General features: G+C 44.6%; 1 protein-coding gene across 1 annotated transcript in view; it reads right to left on the bottom strand.

Moving 5' to 3' along the window:
- Positions 1 to 13,604, bottom strand: part of LOC139255025 (cyclic nucleotide-binding domain-containing protein 2-like) — an 85,084-nt gene that overhangs the window by 29,316 nt on the left and 42,164 nt on the right. The window contains exon 6 of the mRNA XM_070873858.1: positions 9,537 to 9,666. Within this exon, the coding sequence (XP_070729959.1) occupies positions 9,537 to 9,666 (130 nt within the window). The remainder of the gene's footprint in view (positions 1 to 9,536; positions 9,667 to 13,604) is intronic.

Below are 13,604 nucleotides of genomic sequence, written 5' to 3'. Positions count from 1 at the left end.
AGAGACGCGGTGAGTAAAGCTTTTTCTGCATATCCTTTGAAGGTGCCTTTTCTCTTTGCATGCATAGTCTTTGTAGCGGCACTGGTGGGCCCTGTGGTTTCCTCCACAGCGCCAGCACGGGGCTAGCCGGTTTGCCCCATGTGGCGAACTCAGGGTTGCGGGACTTGGGGCAGCATTTCTACCCTTAGAAGTATCAATGCGGTGCACTGCTCTCGTCGGTTTAGAGTCCCTTAGTGCTTTATTTAGGTGGTCGCCAAAGTCGCACGGTGCAGCCGATCTCCTTGAGTGTTCCAATCTTTCTACAAAAGTATCCCAATCTTCCCCATCGGTAAATTGCTGAGAGATGCTGAGATTCGACATGCTGAGCTTGTGGTCCGTAACCTCGTATTCCCGTAGCCAGTTGTAGTGTATGTAGGCACCTTTAGTAATGACTCCACGAGGCAGGGTATGATACTTAAAACTATGTCGACCTGTAGTCCTTTGTTTGCAGCTCCTGAGTGCCGATAACAAGCTGTGAGTTCCTTTTTATACTGGGTTACCTGCCGTGTGCCGGCAACCCTTAGGTCTCCAGCAGCAGCACCTCTGGTGTACAGGTAAGGTGTGCACAGTGTAAGGGTACATTCAGTGTTGCATAACAGTGTTACAGACATCACACAGTAAACAGGCGTGCATACACAACAGAGGTTTTCCCCCAGGCCCAACAAAGTGCCTCATTAAGGAGCTGAACAGACCATTCAAAACACCACATGTGCATTTTTTTCCTATTTAAGAGCCGGTGAGCCGGCTGCGCGGGAGCTGCAGAGCGCTGCATGGCCGCAGCTTAACGGCAACATTGCATGTTAACCACCCCACAATCTGTCCCGTCCTCCCGCGATGATACCACCCGACCACAGTCTGCCACGATCGTACCACCCCCCACCTACCCCGACAGCAATCTCATCCCTGCCTCCCTACCTGCTCCTACACTGCATGCTGCAGGCTTTGTGTCAGCTATGGCTCAGTTGGTAGCACACCCACCGCTGAGTCAGAAGGTTGTTGGTTCAAATCTTACTTCCAGAGACTTGAGCACACAAATCTAGGCTGACATTCCAGTGCAGTGCTGAGGGAGTGCTGCACTGTCGGAGGTGCCACCTTTTGGATGAGATGTAAAACCAAGGCCCCGTCTGCTCTCTCAAGTGGATGTAAAAGGTCCCATGGTACTATTTCGAAGTGCAGGGGAGTTATCCCTGGTGTCCTGGCTAATATTCATTCTTCAATCCACATCATTAAAAAAACATTATCTAGTCATTATCACATTGCTGTTTGTGGGAGCTTGTTGTGCCCAAATTGGCTGCCACATTTCCTACATTACAACAGTGATGTTGTTTTTAATCATTCCGGGATGTGGGCATCACTGGTGAGGTCAGCATTTATTGCTCAACCCTAATTGCCCTCGAGAAGGTGGTGGTGAGCCTTCTTGTACTGCTGCAGTGTGTGTGGTGAAGGTACTCCCACAGTGCTGTTAGGGAGGGAGTTCTAGGATTTTGACCCAGCAACGATGAAGGAACGGTGATGTATTTCCAAGTCAGGATGGTGTGTAACTTGGAGGGGAACTTGCAGGTAATGGTGCTCCCATGCACCTGCTGGCCTTGTCCTTCTAAGTGGTAGAGGTCACAGGTTTTGGAGGTGCTGCCGAAGAAGCTTGGCGAGTTGGTGGTGGAGGGAGTGAATGTTGAAGCTGGCGAATGGGGTGCCAATCAAGCGGGCTGCTTTGTCCTGGATGATGTCGACCTTCTTGAGTATTGGAGCTGCACTCATCCAGGCAAGTGGAGAGTATTCCATCACAGTCCTGACTTGTGCCTTGTAGATGGTGGAAAGGCTTTGGGGAGTCAGGAGGTGAGACGCTCACCGCAGAATACCCAGCCTCTGACCCGCTTTTGTTGCCACAGTCTATTTATGTGGCTGGGCCAGTTACGTTTCTGGTCAATGGTGACCTCCAGGATGTTGATGGTGGGGGATTCGGCAATGGTAATGCCATTGGATGTCAAGGGGAGGTGGCTAGACTCTCGTTTGTTGTGAATGGTCATTGCCTGGCACTTGTGTGGTGAGAATGTTACTTGCCATTTATCAGCCCAAGCCTGAATGTTGTCCAGGGGTAGCATGTGGGCATGGACTGCTTCATTTTCTGAGGAGTTGCGAATGGAACTGAACACTGTGCAGTCATCAGTGAAAATCCCCACTTCTGACCTTTTGATGAAGGGGAGGTCATTGATGAAGCAGCTGAAGATGGTTGGGCCTAGGACACTGCCCTGAGGAGCTCCTGCAGCGATGTCCTGGGGCTGTGATGATTGACCTCCAACAACCACAACCATCTTCCTTTGTGGTAGGTATGACTCCAGCCAGTGTAGAGTTTTCCCTCTGATTCCCATTGACTTCAATTTTACTAGGGCTCCTTGATGCCACACTCAGTCAAATGCTGTATTGATGTCAAGGGCCGTCACTCACCTCACCATTGGAAATCACCTCTTGTCTATGTTTGGACCAAGGCTCTAATGAGGTCTCAAGCCGAGTGGTCCTGGTTGAACCCAAACTGGGCATCAGTGAGCAGATTATTGGTGAATAAGTGTCGCTTGATAGCACTGTCGATGACACCTTCCATCACTTTGCTGATGATGACTGGTGGAGCGGTAATTGGCCGGATTGGATTTGTCCTGCTTTTTGCGGACAGGACATACCTGTGTAGTTTTCAACATTGTCGGGTAGATGCTATTGTTGTAGCTGTACTGGAACAGCTTAGCTAGTTCTGGAGCACAAGTCTTCAGCATGACAGCAAAGATATTGTCGGAGCCTATAGCCTTTGCTGTATCCAGTGTGCTCAGCCATTTCTTGATATCATGTGGAGTGAATCGAATTGGTTGAAGACTGGCTTCTGTGATGGTGGGGATCGCAGGAGGAGGCCGATATAGATCATCCACTCGGCACTTCTGGCTGAAGACGGTTGCAAATGCTTCAGCCTTGTCTTTTGCACTTGCAAGTTGGGTGCCATCATCATTGAGGATAGGGATGTTCATGAAGCCTCCTCCTCCCGTTAGTTGTTTAATTGTCCACCACCATTCATGATTGGATGTGGCAGGACTGCAGATCTTTGATCTGATCATCTGATTGTGAGATCGCTTAGCTCACATCAAAAAGTACTTCATTGGCTGTAAAAGGCCTTGGGATGCCCGGTGGTTGAAAGGTGCTATATAAATGCTTTCTTTCTTTTCTTTTTCCCGCTCGACAGGTAGACAACCTGTCAATCAGGCTGGCTGTCAGCCGGGAATCCTTTTCTATCTAAAAGATGTCCTGCAGTTAAAAACGGCAGGATCTTGGTGAAACCCATACTTCTGGGTTTCCCATCCATAACTCCCTCCCCTGGGCCCCCCACATGCACCGAACGCACAGCCCCATCAATATTGGGGCTAAGGTGTCAGCCATGGCTGCATGGTCATACTCTCACCTCTGAGTCAGAAGATTGTGGGTTAATGCTCATGCCCCATTCCGGAGATGTGAGCGGAAATGCAACAGCCAATTTCCAAGATCCCACAGACAGCAATGTAATAATGAACAAATAATCGGTCTTTAGTGATGTTGATTGAGGGATAAATATTGGCCTGGATACCAGGCAGAACCCCCTTTACTCTTCTTCGAAATAGTGCCGTGGTATCGTATACATCCACGTGACAGAGTGGACGTGGCCTCGGTTTAATGTCTCATCAAAAAGATGGCCTCTTCGATAGTGCAGCACCTAAAATGGATCTTGTGCTCAGGTCTCTGGAGGGGGATTTGAGCACACAACTTTCTGACTCAGAGCTGAGGCTGTTACCACCATTGAGCCACGGCTGACAGTAGGTTAGACAACCATAGAAACAGCACATCAGGGAGTCCATTCTCTGCTACATCATGTAGTTTAATGATCAGCAGATCCCACCTGTCATCTTAACGTTCTCTGATACATGAACATGGTACTGCTTGGCAGTAGCCCATTGAGACGTAATTAAAGCATGGCTCGGTGCCCTGAGAAAGAGGTAAGGAACCTTAGAAAGTGGAAAGCAGGAAGGTTACAACTTCACTTGAGTCACTCGTAGCACTAATCAAGGACAAAACATCCCTGTAAAACATTGTCGCGAACTAGGTTTAGAATCAAATCACTGATCGGATCAAAACTGGAATTCACTGCCTGAGAGGGTGGTGGATGCAAATTCAATAGTAACTTTCAAACGGGAATTGGATAATACTTGTGTGATATATTCATAGAGCACAGCATTCACAGCTTTCTAACATGGCAGGCAGCTCTATCGGAAGCCACCGGAACATGCCTGGTTCTGTTTATTATTAACTCTGTATTTGCAGTACACAATACGTCCACAGCCACAGTGTGGCACTACAAACATTATAAGCTGACAGACATTACACTTTTCCCTCCTTAATGAAGGCGTTATTATAACAACATCATACCTAACTTGCATGTTTATACATAACACAGGATATAGACTTTTTTTCCATATTTACAAATTTAACTTAACCACTTGTTTTCTGTTTCAAAGAGGATACCTTCGCTCTCGAATGGAACCTTCCAAACATGGTGTTGAATCTAAACTCATTCGAGGCTCATCCTGAGGAACGTTTTCCTCCACGGAATTTCCTTGATTTTCATTTGAACTCACTCTAACTTCAGGCTCTTTGTTTTCCTGACTCGGACTCAGACTTAAATTCTGATTTTCTCTTGGATTTGTTTCCAGTACATTGGATTTAGGATATGCTACTGGTATATCACAACTATCTGATGAGTCAGAAATAATTGAATCATTCCCACCTTCAACTCCTTCTATGCCTGTAGATAAAATATGATCAATATGAACAAACCTAACCTGTCCATTATCAAACATCTTCACCAAATATGTGCGAGGACCACATATCTTCACCACTCTTCCTAGTAACCACTTTAACCATTTATGGTGATGGTTCTTCACTCTCACCTTCTGGTTTAATTTCACACTTCTCTCTTTTACTCTACCTCTATCATGATTCTCTTTCTGTCTTAATTGTGTCTCTTCTACGGACTGTGCCAAATTTGGTTTTAACAACGAGAATCTGGTTCATGGCTGTCGTTTGAGAAACAATTCTGCTGGTGTTCCACTAGTAGTTGTATGAGGAGTATTACGATATGTAATCAAAAAATTAGCCAATTTGTGATCCACTGACAACTGTCATTTCTTTGGATTTGGATCTAACGTTTGTTTTATGAGGGCACGTTTTATAATTTGTACAGTGCCCTCTGCTGCACCATTCAAGGCAGGGTGGTATGGTGGAACCTTGGTATGTTTCACACATTTTTTGCTCGTGAACTGTGCAAATTCTTCTGAATGAAATTGTGGTCCATTATCTGAAACAATTTCTTCTGGGAGGCCAAATGAAGAAAATAAACTTCGCAAAATGTTCAATGTTTTATTGTTGTTATTTTCCACATTGCAAACGCCTCAACCCACTTCAAAAGGCTATCAATCACAATGAACAATTGTTGTCCTTCTAACTCAGCAAAATTGATATGTAGCCTTTGCCACACCCTGGGAGGTAATTTCCATTGCTAAAATGATATTTATGGTGGTTGCTTGCCATTGACATGTCGTACACTGACTCACGATGTACTCTATATCTTTATCGAGACCTGGCCACCATAAATAACTGCGTGCAAAACTCTTGGTAAAGCACATTCCCAGGTGCTGGTCATGGAGGTCTCCTAATAATTTGGACTTGAATTTATTTGGTATAACCACTCTTGCACCCCACATGATACAATCTTTATCGACTGATAATTCATTCCTTTGAATGAAGAATGGATGAATATCTTTGTCCGTTACATGGTTTGGCCATCCATTTGCAATATAATCATACACCTTTGACATCACTGGGTCACGTTTGGTTGCTCTGCCAATCTCTTCAGCTGTGACTGGCAGTTCATCAATGTATGAAAAATAAAACACTTCTTCCCTATCGGGTGTAACTTGTGATGTGGAAGGCAATCTAGACATTGCATGAGCATTACTGTGATCAGCTGATCATCTGTATTCAATATCATATGTATATGCTGACAAAATCAAAGCCCATCTCTACATTCGGGCTGCAGCTAATGTTGGAACTGGGGACTTTGGATGGAGGATTGCTGTTAGGGGCTTATGGTCCGTAACGATGGTAAACTTATGACCATACAAGTATTTATGGAACTTCTTGACCCCAAAAATTAATGCCAAAGCTTCCCTTTCAATTTGCGCATAATTACTTTCACTGGCACTGAGAGTGCGTGAAGCAAAAGCAATTGGTCTCTCCTTCTCACTACGTAATACATGAGAGATTACTGCCCCAACTCCATACGGAGAGGCATCACATGGTAGCTTAATCTCCTTAAATATGTCACAATGAACTAACATGGTGCTCTCTACCAATTTGCTTTTACACTCCTTAAATGCTGTATCGCATTCTTTTGACCACTTCCAATGGACCTGTTTTTCCAATAGTTCATTCAATGGATGTAATACTGTTGCCAAAGTTGGTAGGCATTCCCATAATAGTTCAAAAGACCCAAGAATGAACGAAGTTCAGTGACATTCCTTGGAGTGGGTGCATTTCGAATTGCATCCAGCTTTCCCATGGTTGGATGTAAACCATCTTTGTCTACTCTGTACCCTAAGTACTCCACTGAGTTTTTAAATAACTCACACTTGCGGGCAGACATTCGTACTCTGTGCTTCTCTAGCCATTTGAGGACTTCATTCCATGTTATTATGAATTTGCCTGTTTGGTGCTGAAATTAGTATGTAATCCAAATAACATACTACCCCTTCAATACCTTGCAAAATCTGGTTCATCACCCCTTGGAATATGGCAGGGGCGGAAGACACTCCAAACGGTAGCCTATTAAATTGATACAGGCCTAGATGAGTATTTATAGTCAAGCATGACTTGGACTCCTCATTTAGTTCAAGCTGTAAGTAAGTATTCGTAAGATTCAATTTTGAGAAGATCTGACCACCTGTCAGTGTTGTGAACAAATCTTCTATATTTGGCAATGTATTGGGGACATTACTCTCTAGAACCCGGTTTACGGTTACTTTATAATCACCACACAATCTTACCTTACCATTGGACTTAGGTACAACAACAATGGGTGTAGCCCAATTATATCGATCAATCTTACAAATAATATTCTCAGTCTCTAGTCTTTTAAGTTTTTGCTCAACTTTCTCCTTGAGTGCATATGGTATGGAACGTAGCTTGTAGTAAACCAATCTAGCATCCTTCTGTACCCTGACACTCGCCTTGAAGCCTTGGATCGGACTGCCCGTTTCACAGAACACCTTCGGATAATTCTTGATGACATCATCCTCTGATGCAAATCTCGCTTCCACACGAAAAATCTCACTCCAATCCAGCTTCAGTGATCTCAACCAATTTCTTCCTAGTAAGGCAGGCTTGTCTCCTTTCACTACTATTAGAGGCAAGTTTGAAATTGATCCTTGTATTTCACCGGTTTGGTGATACAACCTACCACAGGAATTTTCTCTCCCTAGTAGCTTCGCAGCTCTATCTTGGATTTCTCCAATGGGAATTCCTGCAATTTGTTGAGGTATAGCGACTCCGGTACTACACTCAAGGATGCACCTGTGTTGATTTCCATTGGTATCTTGAATCCCGCAACATCTATGTGGATTTTGATACCTTCCGAATCGCTGTCCGTTAACCTTGTGCTCCTGATGACGTGTAACTCTAACATCTCCTCATGCTGTTGTTGTTCATCCATGCTATGTAGTCTCTAGGGATTTCTACTTGTAGCTTTGAACGCTGGACTCATAGCTTTAAAAGCTGGCTTACCCTTCAGTCGGCATGCCTTCGCAAGATGCCCAGTCTTTTTGCAGAAGAAACACTCTGCCTTCACATATGGACAACTTTGAGCAATGTGTTGTCCCAGGCACCTATAGCACGACTTCGACGCTCTGTTAGAATTTCCAGTTTCTGAGACTTTGGGCCCCCGCCGCCTTTTACTTTGAACCTGCAGGCAATTTACCTCGGTTGACTGACGACCGTAATTATTATGCAATTCTTGGGAATATTGATCGGCCATGCCCATCGACCTCGCAAGCTCAAAAGTCAAGTCATCCGTCATCAATAACTTTCTTCTGATCGCATCATTTTTCACCCCACAAACAAAACAATCCCGTGATGCTCGGTTTTGAAAGTTTCCGAAATTACAGTGAATCAATAGCTTTTTTAATGCTACAATGCTAATCACTGATACTTTCATCAGTCTTTTGATTCTGAATCCCTAAACGATAGCTTTCAGCAATTTCTAACGGTTTGGGGTTATAGTGCTGCTCCAGCTTCGTTAAAATCTCTTTAAGCGTTGTGTCCTTTGGCTCGTCAGGCACAAGCAGATTTATCAGTGCCAGTCTTGCTTCCGATAAGAAAATTGCTCTCTTACATTCCAATATTGCTTGATTTTGGACTGCATTGTCTGGAACTTCGATTATGTTATTTGCAGTGATAAACATTTCTAGCTGATCCACATATGCTTTAAAACGTTCCCGGTCGTGTCTATATTCACCCAAATGTTTCATTACACCTGTGGGTGTTGTCATTTTGATTTCTAGCTGTTCACGCATGTTGCTGTATTTTGCCTCGGATTTTGTGGCTTTTTCCAAAGACAGAGACGCTCCCAAAGTCTCTCTGTCAGCTGGCTGAATCCTTCACCAACAAAATTTCAGCTTAAAATCATCTGAAAAATCCCATCTCGCCGCCAACTGTGAACAATATGCAGGACTATGGGGAAAGGGCAGGGTAGTGGGACTAATTGGGCAGCTCTTTTTTAAAGGCCGAATGGCTTCCTTCTGTGCTGTATTATTCTATGAAACCAGTGTTGAATGATACTTAATCAAAGAGAAAGTTAAAGTTAACAATCGGGAGCTATACTGATATGTTTCTGTTCAACAGGATAAAAAGAGCTCAATGGGGAGGGAAGCAGTTTATTAACTGAATATTGATAGATCCTGATTGTTTTTCCTTATATGGAGTTGTTACATTTTGTTGTAACTAAACAATGTGGAGACATGCTGTGGATCACATAGTCAGGGTAAGACAAATGTATAAAAAGTGGCAATTTGTAAGTTCATTGAGAGGTTCAATCAATCTGAATACTAAGCTCAGAACTCTAACGCCTATGAACCCCCAACCATGGTTGCAAGTATAATCTTTTAAGTGTAGGTTTAAATGTTATTGCACATACTGCAAATAATAAAACTATGAGCGCTTGACCTCAACGTTTCAAGAACCTGATTGATTTTTGAGAAATAAATAGAACATCTAATTATGAATAAGAAAATCAACCTCCAACATCCTCACCACTGTTCCAAGTACATTCTGGGACCAAGGGACATTAGCACCAAGGGACTAAACCTGGGACTCATCGAATGTGTACAACTCAGCACCACACCATGTTGTGAAGCAGGAGAGGTTGAGGAATTCACCTTGGTCACGAAAATGAGGTGGTCCATACAATTGGGAATAACCTGACCGTATAGGAACTCTTCTGTTTTGGCATGATCGGAAAGGACCGCAATGGAACTGTCAGGTAACGACTCCAGAAGATTTAGTGATCTGGAAGAGTAAAGGAAGATTGCATGTAAAAAAACCCAGACCTGCCTGGTAATTCGGGAGAAGCCCACGAAGTTTGACTCAGCCATTTATATAGAATCATAGAATGGTTACAGCACAGGAGGAGGCCATTCGGCCCGTCGAGCCCCGTGCCGGCTCTCTGCAAGAGCTCTTCAGCTAGTCCTACTCCCCCATCCTTTCCCCATAGCCCTGCAAATCTTTTTCCTTCAGGTACATATCCAATTTTCTTTTGAAAACCCTGATTGAATCTGCCTCCACCACACTTTCAGGCAGTGCATTCCAGATCCTGACCACTCGCTGCGTAAGAAAATTTTGCCTCATGTCACCTTTGGTTCTTCTGCCAATCACTTTAAATCTGTGTCCTCTGGTTCTCGACCCTTCTGCCAATGGGAACAGTTTCTCTCTATCGACTCAGTCTAGACCCCTCATGATTTTGAACACCTCTATGAAAACTCCTCTCAATCTTCTCTGCTCCAAGTAGAACAACCCCAGCTTCTCCAGTCTTGCCACGTAACTGAAGTCCCTCATCCCTGCAACCACTCTTGTAAATCTTTGTTGCACTCTCTCTAAGACCTTCACATCATTCCTAAAGTGCGCTGCCCAGAATTGGTCACAATACTCCAGTTGAGGCCAAACCAGTGTTTTATACAGGTTCATCATAACTTCCTTGTTTTTGTACTCTACTCCTCTATTTATGAAGCTCAGGATCCCATATGCTTTTTTAACCGCTTTCTCAACCTGCCCTACCACCGTCAACGATTTGTGCACATATACCCCGAGGTCTCTCTGTTCATGCAACCACTTTAGAATTGTACCTTTTAGTTTATATTGCCTCTCCTTGTTCTTCCAACCAAAATGTATCACTTCGCATTTTTCTACATTAAATTTCATCTGCCACTTGTCAGTCCAGTCTATGTCCTCTTGAAGTCGATCACTATCCTTCTCACTGTACTTCCAAGTTTTGTGTCATCTGCAAATTTTGAAATTGTGCCCTGTACACCCAAGTCCAAGTTATTTATATATATTTCAAGAAAAGCAGTAGTCCCAGTCCCGACCATTGGGGAACACCACTGTGTACCTTCCTCCAGTCCGAAAATAATCGCCACAACTCTCCGTTTCTCACCACCTTTGATGCCCTATTCCCTATTAAAACAATTACTCTCTCTCACATTGGCTGTTCCCTCTGGTACAACCCTGATCTTTGCTCCCTGAAGTCCAAAGGACGCAGACTTGAACGGATATGGAGGACAAGAGATTTAGCCATTTACTGCCAGATCTGGCTGGACCACATGAAGCATTATCAGGTCCTGCGCTTGTCTGTCAAAATCGTTCACTATAAACCCCGGCTTCTATTCTCCACTGCTAACTGTCTTCTTAAACCCCTCTCCCCAGTCTCCACCCTCACCTCCGACAATAAGTGTGAGGAGCTCATGGACTTCTTTGTCTCTAAGATTGAGACCATCTGTTCAGCCGCCTCTGCCTCTTCCCTTCCTTCTCCTAGCCCTCCGGGCCAAACTTCCTCTAAGGATCCCCCCTGCCCTAGTCCTGACTTCACATCTTTCTCCAGTTGCTCTTCGGCCTCCCTTCATGGCCTTTCCGAGCTCACCTTGTCCATGAGACCCACTTCCTGCATCTTGATCCTATTCTCAACGAACTGCTGACCATTCCTTTTCTGGCCCCCATGTTAGCTGACATTGTTAACGGTTCTATCTCCTCAGATATTGTCCCCCTTTCCCTCAAATCTGCCGTCATCACCCCTCTCCTCAAAAAAACAACCCTTGACCCCTCCGTCCTTGCAAACTACCACCCCATCTCTAACATTCATTTCCTCTCCAAAGTCTTTGAATGTGTTGTCGCCTCCCAAATCTGTTCCCATCTTTCCCGCAACTCCATGTTTTGAATCCCTCCAATCTGGTTTCCACACCTGTCACAGTACCGAAACGGCTCTCATCAAAGTCACAAATGACATCCTTTGTGACTGTGACAAAGGCAAACTATCCCTCCTCATCCTCCTCGACTTGCCTGCAGCCTTTGACACGGTTGACCACTCTATCCTTCTCCAACACCTCTCCACCATCGCCAAGCTGGGTGGGACTGCACTCGCCTGGTTCCATTCTTATCTATCTAATCGTAGTCAGGGAATCACCTGCACTGGCTTCTCTTCCCGCCCCGCATCGTTACCTCTGATGTCCCCTAAGGATCTATCTTTGGCCCCCTCCTATTTCTCATCTACATGTTGCCCCTTGGCGACATCATCCGAAAACACAGCATCAGTTTCCACATGTACACTGACATCCAGCTCTACCTCAGTATCACTTCTTTCGACTCCTCCTTGGTCTCTAAATTGTCAGACTGCTTGTCCAACATCCAGTTCTGGATGAGCAGAAATGTTCTACAATTGAATATTGGGAAGACCAAAGTCATTGTTCTCGGTCCATTGTTTTCGGTCCCCACCATAAACTCTGTTCCCTAGCCACTGACTTCATTCCTCTCCCCAACTTCTGTCTGAGACTGAACCAGACTGTTCACAACCTAGGTGTCATATTTGACTCTGAAATGAGCTTTTGATCGCATATCCGCTGCATAACTAAGACCACCTATTTCCACCTCCGTAACATCGCCCGTCTCCATCCTTGACTCAACTCATCTGTTGCTGAAGCTCTCATCCATGCCTTTGTTACCTCTAGACTTGACTATTCCAATGCACTCCTGGCTGGCCTTCCACATTCTACCCTACATAAACATGAGGTGATCCAAAACTCAGCTGCTCGTTTCCTAACTCGCACCAAGTCCCGCTCACCCATCACCCCTGTGCTTGCTGACCTACATTGGCTTCCGGTTAAGCAACGCCTCGATTTCAAAATTCTCATCCTTATTTTCAAATCCCTCCAACTCCTCACCCCTCACTATCTCTATAATCTCCTCCAGCCCCACAACCCCCCAAGATGTCTGTGCTCCTCTAATTCTGCCCTCTTGAGCATCCCTGATTATAATCGCTCAACCATTGGTGGCCGTGCCTTCTGTTGCCTGGCCCCAAGCTCTGGAATTTCTTGCCTAAACCTCTCCGCCTCTCTATCTCTCTTTTCTCCTTCAAGATGCTCCTTAAATCCTACCTCTTTGACCAACCTGCCCTAATTTCTCCTTATGCGGCTAGGTGTCAAATTTTATATCCCATAATACTCCTGTGAAGCGGGACGCTTCACTACATTAAAGATGCTAAATAAATATAAGTTGTTGTTGTTGTTGTTGTTTTATCCCATCCGGTATCACAACTACCTCCTCTTCACTATGACTTTGGCAGCATCTTCTTCCTTGGTAAAGGCAGATGTAAATAACTCATTTAATACCTTAGCCATGCCCTCTGCCTCCATGCATAGGTCTTCTTCTTGGTTTCTAATTGGCTCCACCCCTCCTCTTACTATCCGTTTACTATTTATATGCCTATACAAGTCTTTCAGATTCCCTTTTATGTCAGCTGCCAATCTATTCTCATACTCTCACTTATTTCCCTTTTCACTACCCCTTTGAACTTTCTATATTCAGCCTGGTTCTCACTTGTATTCTCAACCTGACATCTGTCATACGCGTTCTTTTTCTGCTTTATCTTGCTCTATATCTCTTTTGTCATCCAGGGAGCTCTGGCTTTGGTTGCCCTACCTTTCCCCCTCATGGGAACGTACCTCAACTGTACCCGAACCATCTCTTCTTTAAAGGCAGTCCATTGTTCGATTACAGTTTTGCCTGCCTATCTTTGATTCCAATTTACCCGGGCCAGATCCAATCTCAACCACTGAAATTGACCTCCCTCCAATTAAGTATTTTTACTCTAGATTGGTCCCTGTCCTTTTCCATAGCTAAACTAAACTTTATGATACTGTGATCACTGTTCCCCTACTGACACTCCACTTGACCCACCTCAT

The sequence above is a fragment of the Pristiophorus japonicus genome, chromosome 3 (assembly GCF_044704955.1).
Source record: "Pristiophorus japonicus isolate sPriJap1 chromosome 3, sPriJap1.hap1, whole genome shotgun sequence".
Taxonomy (NCBI): Eukaryota; Metazoa; Chordata; class Chondrichthyes; family Pristiophoridae; genus Pristiophorus; species Pristiophorus japonicus.
The sequence above is the reverse complement of the archived record's forward strand: the minus strand, read 5'-3'. Positions and strand labels throughout refer to the sequence as shown.